This window comes from Halyomorpha halys, unplaced genomic scaffold (genome assembly GCF_000696795.3).
Source record: "Halyomorpha halys isolate HHAL.00 unplaced genomic scaffold, Hhal_1.1 Scaffold174.1, whole genome shotgun sequence".
Classification (NCBI taxonomy): domain Eukaryota; kingdom Metazoa; phylum Arthropoda; class Insecta; order Hemiptera; family Pentatomidae; genus Halyomorpha; species Halyomorpha halys.
The window spans coordinates 414,841-426,536 of NW_027107482.1; the positions used below are offsets into that span (position 1 = coordinate 414,841).

General features: G+C 26.6%; 1 protein-coding gene across 7 annotated transcripts in view; it reads left to right on the forward strand.

The window, feature by feature from the left end:
- Positions 1-11,696, forward strand: part of raw — a 328,767-nt gene extending 317,071 nt beyond the window's left edge. For 6 of the 7 annotated variants that reach the window (XM_067045836.1, XM_067045834.1, XM_067045835.1 and 3 more), the window contains exons 11-15: positions 975-1,052; positions 1,890-2,007; positions 4,658-4,805; positions 6,321-6,404; positions 9,595-11,696. In XM_067045836.1, coding sequence (XP_066901937.1) covers positions 975-1,052; positions 1,890-2,007; positions 4,658-4,805; positions 6,321-6,404; positions 9,595-9,747 — 581 coding nt within the window. In that variant the 3' untranslated portion in view covers positions 9,748-11,696. Of the gene's footprint in view, positions 1-974; positions 1,053-1,889; positions 2,008-4,242; positions 4,376-4,657; positions 4,806-6,320; positions 6,405-9,594 lie in introns of those variants that run through there. The other variant, XM_067045837.1, reaches the window with a different exon arrangement.

Genomic DNA, 11,696 nt, shown 5'->3' on the forward strand with positions numbered 1-11,696 from the left:
GCTTTTGGTTCAACAAAACAAATGAACAATATTTAACGTTGATACATAAAATAAAAATATAAATTAAATAATCTATGTATAAAAATAACTATTTATAGATAAAAGAGGATATTACAATGTGTATTTGAGAAGATTGTTGGGTTTGTGGTTTCTTGCAAAAACCAAGAAAACAACCATAATGAATAAAAAAAATTATAGAATAATTAAAAAATAAGAGACAACACATAGATGCATAAGTTGTGATGAAAAAAAATCTAAAGTTTATTTAGTATATAAGAAGATTAAGGCTATATGAGAATACATAATATTAAAATTAAGAAAGAGAAAGAATAAGAAAATAATATACATATGAAAATCTAGGAAGTAAATATATGTACTAAATGAAAATTATTTAAAATTAAAGTTATGAAAAAAGTGAGAAAAAAGACATATATTTTCATAACACATATGATATATTTTTATAAACATATAATTTTCTTTTCCATTTTTTTCATAACTTGAATTTTAAACAATTTTAATTTTGTGTATATATGTGTGTTTATACTAGATTTTAATATGTACATTATTTACTATGTCTTCTTATAATATTTACACTATACATTTTCTTTCTACAAAATTTATGTATTTATATTGCCTGTTATTTTCTAATTGTTCTATCATTTCTTTTAATCATTTTGGTTGTTATCTTGCTTTTAGCCCTGATGAAGGTCTGTAATTTTGGCTGAAACATTGGCACTAATAAATTAAAATTGATGCCATGGGTCTAGGAATAAATTCCAAAAAATTTAAATTTCACATATTACAACCATATGCATTATAAAAACCAAATAAAAAAAATTACTCTTCATAAATAGTAAGGTGTTTATTATTTATCATGTTATTGAAGTTATATCTTCATTCACAAGTTCTAATTATCATGTCATTAAAGTTATATCTTCATTCACAAGTTCTAATTATAATGTTATAATTTCCAGCCGATCCCAATGATGGCATTAAAATCAACTTCCAGCAACTTAGAATGATGATGCGAGGTCAGAATACAACTTCAGAAAGTGAGTATACAATATGATTTCTCTATTAAAGTAAAATTAAATTTTTTAAAATAATATATCATTATTTCAAGCACAAAACTCAGTAAATCCAAAAAAAAAAAAAATTGAAAAGTATAAATTGATATTTCATTGCCATTTTTTCTTTTAAATCAACCTCTTTGTATTTCTGTAAATTAATTAATAAAAAAAAATGTTTAAACTTTCGAAATGATGACACACAGCTTTATAAATCCATCTTGTTGATAGGAGTTTAACACACCATACCAATTTGATTCGATCTCCATCAAAACTCATATCGTTAACTGTTTTACACGGTAAACTTACTTTAGCTGCATAAATTGTAAAATCCAAGAGCTTTTCTCCTTTGACCTTTTTGTATATTATAACTGAACTTGAAATAAAATCTTGCTCCGCAACAACCCATGAAGGGTTCAGAGTTCAGTACTGTTTCTAGATCGACAGTTGTGCTAGGAGGTGATGTGGTCGGAATCATGCTGAACTGCCAGTTTTATCCTTTTTATAGTGGCCATGTGTGTAGTATGTGTGTGATCCTCAGCTGATATAAGAAAATAAATATTTATTTTCTAATAAAAAAAATAAATATTTTCTACCATATTGGGACTCAATCTCAGGCCTACGGGATAGGAGCATAGTGCCTTACTCTCTGAGATATCCCATTCCTATTGAACTTATATTGTTACAAAACTCAATAAATCTTCCATACAGCTGTAAAACTCATTTACTTATTTGTACAAGTCAAATACAATTATAAATAGAAATAATTATATGATATCATCAATATGCTTGGTATTTAAGAATTTATTTTTATCGTTTCAGTCAATCGGATGTACTGTAACAGTTCTCTCAATGGTACCTCTTGCCGGTATGATATTTATATCGGTGGTTCATGTTTTGATTATGAATGGAAAGAAACTGTTGCTCTTCCTATTCTCAGGTAAATATATATTTATTTATAATATGTATATGTATTAAGTTTTATCGTCGGCGAAGGTGTGGAATTATTTTTTTATAAACTTTTTGATTTATATATAAGAAGATGATCAGGGTTGTGGTCAAAAGAGAAACAAAATAGTTTACAACTATTTATTTTTGGACGTTTCGCCCCACTTTGTAGGGCTTCATCAGTGCTAAAAAGATACAAAAAAAAAAAAAACCGTGAGAATATAGACACAATAAGGTAATTTAAGCTAGGATAAATATTATGTAAAAAAATAAAGTGATAAGAAATTACATATAAATAAAAGGAATGAAGACGTAAAATAGTATCAATATAAAATAAAATTGAATAAACAATGATAAGAATTTTATTTAAAAACAAATTTGATCCTTTTTTTTCTCAACTTTATTCTTTTCAAAACCTTCCAACCTTTCGACCCTCAGGTCATTTTCAAGGATACCTTTATTTTGTTGTCATTTTCTTTTTTATAAATCTTAAAATGCTGGCTAATTGCCTTTGTCCCATCTATAACTTCTTCTATATAATTCTTTCTTAATATTAAAACTTTTACTAACCTACCAGTCCTAACCTGTTGAAGGTAGGTTCTGTTTTAAGGTTTGCAAATGTAAATGAAAGAAAGAAGAGAAGTGGTTAGTAAAAGTTTTAAAATTAAGACAGAATTATATAGAAGAAGTTGTAGATTGGACAAAGGCAATTAGCCAGCATTTTAAGATTTTTAAAAAAGAAAATCACAACAAAATAAAGGTATCCTTGAAAATGACCTGAGGATCGAAACGTTGGAAGGTTTTGATAAGAATAAAATTGAGAAAAAAAAGGATCAAATTTGTTTTTAAATAAACTAAACCACTCTCAAACAAGAATATATTAATAAAAATTAATCTAATGATAAGAATAAAAAATAAGTAACAATGGTAAGAGTAAAAATTTTTGAAAAATACATAAAATATACAGTTAAAAAAGTACAGGAGACCAACCAAAAAAAAAAAAAAAAAATTGAGATTGAATAAATGTCTTGAAAATATAATTATAAATAAAAAAATAATAATGATATAAAATGAGCAAAGAACAAGTCAGGACAACAGAAGGCGACAATAAAGCAGAAGCATGGAGGAGTGGGGAGGAGGTGGCCAGCCACCTTTTTGATTTATAATTATTCAATATGAAAAGAAGATGATTGGGGGGGGGGGGGTTATTAAAAACTTACTTAATAATACTGACGTTTTGGCCAGAATTTCTAGCCTTTATCTAGGCTGCTTGGCAGAAATTCATAAATTTTAGTACTTGGATTTAGACACTTAGATTTCCAATTTCTTCCCGTTGGCACTAATAAATAGGTTTTTTAAACTTATTTGTGTTATTATATGACCACTCCCTAGGCCATCTTCTTATCATTATAATTATTCTATTATTTCATAAATTTATTCTCAGCAATTGATGGCTCAGAGATGGGCAAAAATTAGCTATAGATAAAGTTGCCATGGATACGGCCCTTATTGATGAATGAATCATTGATAAATAAATATCGTATCCATGACAATTTTAGCTATTAGTTTTATAGTTGCCCAACTCTTTAATGGTTCACCTTTTCTACTTGATAGAGTATATCTTTCTAGCACTTATTTGGGATATTCATGATGTGTTAAATGTAAAAATTTTAACATGCTAAAGGTTTATAAATATAGGATTGTGAACAGCCTAATTTAAAGTCCATATTATATGTAAATTTTCTAGGCAACTTGTTTAGTAACCTCATAATATTTACGAGATAATAAAAACTCATCATGTTTCCTCCACCTCACTTTGTCCTTTTTTCCACACCAATTTTTTTTTTTTTATTACTTTATTACTATTTTTATATATTACTTTATCAGAGTTTAAAAACGTCCAAAATGAAAACAAACTATGAGCTACTAACTTAAAAAAAGGCAGTCAAAATGGTGTGGAGCCCCGTTTATCTGTTGCGTGATATCATTCTCCATTTAGCAGACCTGTTAACGGACTCTCAATCATGTTCAATATTATATCGTTTTAACATGGTAATAGAAGGAAACATTTCTCCATTTAACACACTTTAGCATTTTAAACTAAAGACCATGAATACCTTCTTTTGTGAAGGCATCTCTTTGTTGTAATTAAAAATTTTAAATTAATTAACAATTTAATTTATAATTTGAAAAATATACGATCTCACTAAAAAATTCATATTTTCAGGCAAAGCCGTTTGAAATACACTTTTTCTGAGCGTGGTTCACTTTATTACTATTTTTATACATTACTTTATCAGAGTTTAAAAACGTCCAAAATGAAAACACAAACTATGAGCTACTAACTTAAAAAAAGGTAGTCAAAATGGTGTAGAGCCCCGTTTATCTGTTGCGTGATATCATTCTCCATTTAGCAGACCTATTAACAGACTCTCAACCATGTTAAATATTATATCGTTTTAACATGCTAATAGAAGGAAACATTTCTCCATTTAACACACTTTAGCATTTTAAACTAAAGACCATGAATACCTTCTTTTGTGAAGGCATCTCTTTGTTGTAATTAAAAATTTTAAATTAATTAACAATTTAATTTATAATATGAAAAATATACGATCTCACTAAAAAATTCATATTTTCAGGCAAAGCCGTTTGAAATACACTTTTGCTGAGCGTGGTTCACTGAAAAGCAGTCGTGCAAATCAGCATGAGTTAAAGTCAATGGAGGATAGCAAAGTTTTGCTCTTTATCATCACATCAAGGACAAGGGGTTTAGAAACGATGGTGCTGGTATGTATTATTATCTTATGTATCACACTTAACATTATAGATACAAAAAATTCTTGAAAAACATATATTGTAATATTCAAAAAATTATTTAAAATAAAATAAATGTAATTTGATGTTTTTGAACTAATTCTCATATCTTAGGTATAGCTTGGGTTCAAAAGAAAAGCTTTATAATTAAATAGATAGGAGAATTTTATTTAAATTTTACAACATAATAGACTCTTAATCCCAGGGTGGGTTTTTAGGCAATCAGAAACAGACGCTTTACCCACCCGCACCTAAGCAATGAATCCCCCCAAAACCAAGTTTTCTTCCTTCCCCTTTTCTCGTTGTTAGCTCTCAACATTGATTGTTGCACTACTGTTTTGGGTTTTTTCCTATGATTTCCTTTATGAATAATTTTCTTTAATAATTATTCTCAACTTCTATTTTTTCTTAAATGTATTGTAATTTCAAATATAATAGGAAGTTAAAATAAAATTTTTCAAATATTTGAATCTGCTCAACATGGCCACGATTCAATGGATTTTTGTAATGACTCATACCACCATCTTGGCTTTGTTTTGAATAATGTATTAATTATAGACAATGAAAATTGGTTAGCTTGCTTTTGGTTCAACAAAACAAATGAACAATATTTAACGTTGATACATAAAATAAAAATATAAATTAAATAATCTATGTATAAAAATAACTATTTACTCATAAAAGAGGATATTACAATGTACAAAATGAAAATTTAAAATAAAGTTATGAAAAAAGTAGGAAATAAAATGTATATGTAGGTAATTAAATATGTTAATAAAATAAGAGGATTAAAGAAATATAATATGAAGTTGTATAAACCAAAAGGATTAAATAAATATGAATATTTAAATTTAATAATTATTTAAAATTAAAGTTATGGAAGGGGAGCACAGTGGCCATGGGGTAAAGTGCGTGGCTACTGACTCAGTAAAGAATCCGGCTGGGCAGAAAATTGTTTTCTGTTACATTGTAGCCGTATTTCAACTCCTGTGGGTTCTTGAAGCCCTCCTGGGGTTCACCTAGCCTCTTAAATTGGGTACCCTTAATTGGGTAAAAATCTGGCGATCAAGCGTGATTCTGATCTAATCACCTCCTTGCACAACCGTTGGTTTAGTAACAGTACTTCTTTATAAAGTACTGAACCCCTGACCCTTCATGGATTCTAGCAGTACAGATTTAATTTAATTTAAAGTTATGGAAAACAAAGTGAGAAAGAAAATATAAGTTACTAATGATATATGTAAGTAAATTACTAGAATATAAGAAACAAAGTAAAATCTTATTTATTAGTTTCATCATTTCGGCCAGAATTAAAATATATATTACAAAACATAATAAAATAATTTGTACAAAGTTGTAAGAATTAAACATAAACGTTAAAGAGAAATAAATGTAACAAAATTTTTGGTAGTTAACAAGTCTATAAATATTATTATATATTTTTTTTTGTGTGTATTCATAAATTTATTTGTTCACTTTCCGTTTCAGGCTTCTTATTACATCGGCTGTGGTAAGAATGTGGTACTCTGTATACAGAATCTGACCGAAAACTGCGTTATCGAAAATGAAACGGTAAATATATTCAATTTTAAACAATAATTTGTAGTTAAGTGTAATGGGATAAGTAATGATAAGAAGGTTGTTGATTGTGAATAATATATGAGGAGAAGATGGTTGGGGGGTTGCGGTCACAGAATAACAGAAATAAGTTGAAATAATTTATTTATTAGTGCCAACGTTTCGGCCAGAATCTCTAGCCTTCATCAGGGCTAAGAACAAAGAACAAAATAACAACCAATGAATACAAAAAATAATAAAAATAAATATTTTACTTAATTTAAAGTATACAGTCTTAAAACAACATTTATCTGTTTGATGGTATTGCAATTAGAGACATAAAGGAGCACATAACGATCTGGAAGATCCAAGCAAATTAGTTACTAATTTTTTTTTCTCACAATTTCAAGTTCTGTTTGCTCCAATTTGTATGCAAAGCGAGGAAATAACTGCACACAAATAACTAATACAGTCAGCTCTTGATAATTTGAAGTTTTTTCCCAGTCTCTTGAGAAATACTTGATAAATTGAAAAAAACAAAACAATATTTTTGGGTCAGTTAAAGTGATTTGAATTTGTAGCGACATTTTGTTAACATTTTATAATTCAAAGTCTGAGCTCCCCCACTCTCTTTTTAATTCGAAGTCTGGGCTTCCCCCTCCACTCTTTATAATTTGAAGTCTCCCATCTCTCAACATGCATGGACCTATCGTTTGTTTACATTCAATGAAAAAAAAAATAGTCGAGTTTTCAGTTTGCTTCATACTGTGATAAATTCCAACTGTCTTTTGTAACTCAATGAAATCAAAATGTAAATTAAAAAGAACAGGTGTCTCAAATTATGGAAATTAATAAAGTCTATTCTAGCTGACTGATAGTGGGAACTTCGACCTTATTTAAGAATTTATTTTTGAGGATTTTGTTCGTATTGATTATGAGATTATATGTTTATTTGAATTTCTATAAACGTGCTTGGATGAAAACAAAACAATGGCAATTATTCTTTTGTCATGAGATTTAAAAATTGTGAGTATCAAATTACAGTTTGTGGACCTTATACCTGAGCGCATTGGGGCGAGCATCCCAGAATGCGTGGTTCAGTAGCCACGGGTTTGATTCCCACCTGGGCGTCAACCAGTTCATTTTAAATTTCATAATGATGAGAAGATAGTTGACAATTGATAATATATATGAAGAGAAGATGGATGGGGGTGTGGTCAGTGAATAATACAAATAAGTTGAAAAACTTATTTAATAGTGTTTCAACGTTTCATCCAGAATTCCCTGTCTTCAGGGCTAAGAAAAAAGAACAAGATAACAACCAATGAATACAAAAAAAAAAAAAAAAGAAAAGAGAAAATATATACAAAATGATTAAAGTAAATAATTGTACAGAATGAAAATTAATAACAATAAAGTGATGAAATCAGTTGAAAATAAAATGTAAAAACAGGTAATTAAATATGTAAGTAAAATAACATAATTAAGGAAGTAAAAATGTAAAGTTATATAATACAAAGAAATAATAATTTAAAAATTAAAGTTATGTACAGAAAAAAGAAATGAGAGAAAGATATTTATATAATATTTTCTTTCTCCCATTTTTTTCCATAACTTTAATTTTTAAATTATTATTAAATTAAAATATAAGAAGATGGCCAAGGTTGCGGTCAAAAAAAGAACAAATCGTTTACAACTATTTTAATGTCCGACGTTTCGCCCCACTTTGCAGGGCTTCATCAGAGCTAAAAAGATACAAAAAAAATAAACTGAGAATATTACAACAATAAGGTAATTTAAGCTAGGATAAATATTATGTAAAAATAAAGTGATAAGAAATTACATATAAATAAAAGGAAGGAAGACATAAAATAGTATCAATATAAAATAAACTTGAATAAACAATGATAAGAAAAAAAAAAGCATCAATGGCAAGAGTAAAAATTTTTAAAAATACGTAAAATATACAATTAAAAAAAGGACAGGAGATGTACATAAAACAAAAACAATATGGGAAAAAGAAAAAGGAAAAAAAAAAAAAAAGAAGAAGAAAGTAGAGATTAAATAAACGTCTTGAAGGAATAAGTATAAATAAAAATAATAATAATGATATTTTATCATGCTTTTTTTTTATTCTTAGTATTATTTATTCAAGTTTATTTTATATTGATACTATTTTATGTCTTCCTTCTTTTTATTTATATGTAATTTCTTATCACTTTACTTTTACATAGTATTTATCCTAGCTTAAATTACCTTTTTTTATCTTATTGTTGTAATATTCTCAGTTTTTTTTGTATCTTTTTAGCCCTGCAAAGTGGGGCGAAACGTCGGACATTAAAATAGTTGTAAAGTATTTGTTCTTTTTTTTACCGCAACCCTGACCATCTTCTTATATTTAAATTTTTACGGTAAACTATATATACATATATTATTATATTAAAATATTCATATTTCTTTGCATTATATAATTTTATATTTTTATTTCTTTAATTTATGTTATTTTATTACATATTCAATTACTCATATAAATGTTTTGTTTTCCACTTCTTTCATCACTTTATTTTTATTAATTTTCATTCTGTACAATTATTTACTTTAATCATTCTGTATATATTTTCTCTTTTTATTTATTGGTTTTTATCTTGTTCTTTGTTCTTAGCCCCGAAGAAGGCTATAAATTCTGGCTGAAACGTTGACTCTATTAAATATGATTTTTTTAACTTATTTTTATTATTTTCTGACCACTCCTCCAACCATCTTCTCTTTATACATTTAAAATTTCTTTCTTTTGCAAACTAATTACCCTTATCATATAATGAACCTCACAATCTCAATGCGAAAACTATTCTTTACATTTTTTTTTCGTTTTCTACTATCCACATCACTTCAATAAAAAAATAAATAAAAAATATATTTAAAAACTGTTTAAAGGATATTTTTGTATTTAGATTGCGTTCTTTATTGTATGACAAGGGTAATCAGCCTGCAAAAGCAAGACATTTTAAATGAATTATGACTATTCAATGATTGAGGTTGTCTCCTTGAAAATGGCCTAAGCCCTAATGTTGGAAGTTTTAAAATATAGTGTTGAGAATAATTTTGATCATTGAAGTTGGTGTTATTACTGATAATTCTTTTGTTAAACACATATTTCAATGTTCAAGAAACGATTTTATTTTATATGTTTTTTTTCATTTTGTAGCTGTCAAAGGTTGCTGTCAATGACTATAATAGGGGTCGAGTTTATTTAAGAGATCTTGCGTCTCGTTCTGGTGTTCCAGTCTACGAGAACATCGCCGATGCCGTCCAAGCAGCGATAGCCAAATGCAACAATTCATTTAATGCCTTCAGGTAGCTCGTCTCCTCTCCTACCTGTGCGCATCATGGATCAGATCATCATATAAATAAATATTTTTAATTAATGAATAACTAAATTGAATTAATATTTTTTAAAATAAACTTCTAAATAATTTATGGAAATAAACAAAAAAAAAACTTAAAATGTAATTTTCACCATCGTAAATTTCAAATAATTTAAAGTAGCTTTTAGCAAAATTTTTAATGAGGCAACACTGTAATTTATTATCATAATTTGTAGTAATATAGCGTTTAAGTGCCTGAATTCTCTAAGGAAATATTACTAGTATTGAAGAATAATCTCATTAGTGTTTTCGTAGTTGAATAGAATTTTTTTCATTTTTTTATCGATGTAACTAAGCCAAGTAGACTAGGAAAAGCAAACATCACATTTTTCTGTACGTAGGTTTTGTCTTATTTAAGAAAAATATAATTATTTTAATGTAAAAAAATGATAATAATTTTTTAGATATTTTAAAAACAAAATAATTTGTTTACAATTTTAGATACTAACAGATTTTTTAAACAGAAAAAACCAATCATATGATTTTTTTTTAAATTAATGCCATAACTCAAATAATAACAATATTAACATGAATTGCTTCTGTATTATTTTGATAATACAAAAACAATAGTCTCTATATATTCATTATAAAAAAAAAAAGTATTTTTTGTACTGTAATTTTTCTAATTGTGTAAAGGTTTTTAATAAATATTTTTTAGAAAATATATTAAAATTTCTATGTATTGAACTTTGAGATTTCTCAAGGGGGATAAAACAGCAGTTTTTTTATCATAGGAAATGAATACTAGAAACTTATTTCTGTTAAATTTTTACTTTTTAAAAATTATTTAATGTTTAAATTTCAAGTTCTGTAACACAGTTTGAAAGTTTTAAAATGGAGAAATGTTTATTTGAATCAATATTCAGAATATTTTTCGAATATGAATTCAAAGTCGATATACATAGAAATTAATTGTGTAACTTATTAACTGTAAATTGGTTTTGTTCCAGTTGGAAATTTTATAACTTTGAATAATTTTATTCCTTTTTTTATTCATGCAAGTTCTATTTAAAGAGTAACAGTGCAGATAGAAGCTCTCTGTGTTTAATAATGATTTTAACATACATTTGTATATTAAAAAAAAAATTATATTTTAAATATCGAAAATTGATTAGTCATTACATTAACACATCACATGCATTATGCATTTAAATATTCTATTTTCGGATAATCACTAATTTTTATTTAACAAACGACTTATGTTTTTATAGCAAAAAAAGAAAACTATCTGTTATATAAGAAGTTATATGTTACATTTAACAATGTTTGTTGATATATGAAATGTTAATGGAATAAATGTGATATATTTGTTTCTATTATAGTTTATACGTTAGCTTAGGCTTTTCTCGCCCTCGGCTAATCTCGATACTAATTATGTAATCTAAACATTTTATTTTTTTATTATAATTGTATATGTATATTTCTATCATGTTCAAACTAATTTTGTAATTAATATTTTTTTTTGTTCTCGTAATTTATGTAATGTCTTACTAAAAACAAATATTGTGTTACTTTTATACGACAATTTGAATAGTTACAATGGCATGAGCTTATTGTGAAGAACAAAGAAAATGGTTTCGATTTTATAATCAGAGATGAATATAATTCGGGAAAGGTTTTCAAGTTTGAATATTAAAAGAGTGATAAGGAATTGAATTGAAAGACCAGATAAGTACCTGATACATTTGTTTTAGATTTGTGTTTTATGAATTGTTTTTGAGGTACAGAAATCTAGGGGTTAAAACGACTTACTTTTGTCAGGTTTTTCTTTTCTATATGTATATTTTTTTTTTTTAATTTTTATTAAATATGTAAAAAGGGAAACTTACTCCATCCTAACATATTTTTTTTTTTCATTTAATTTTAAGATTTTTAATAATAC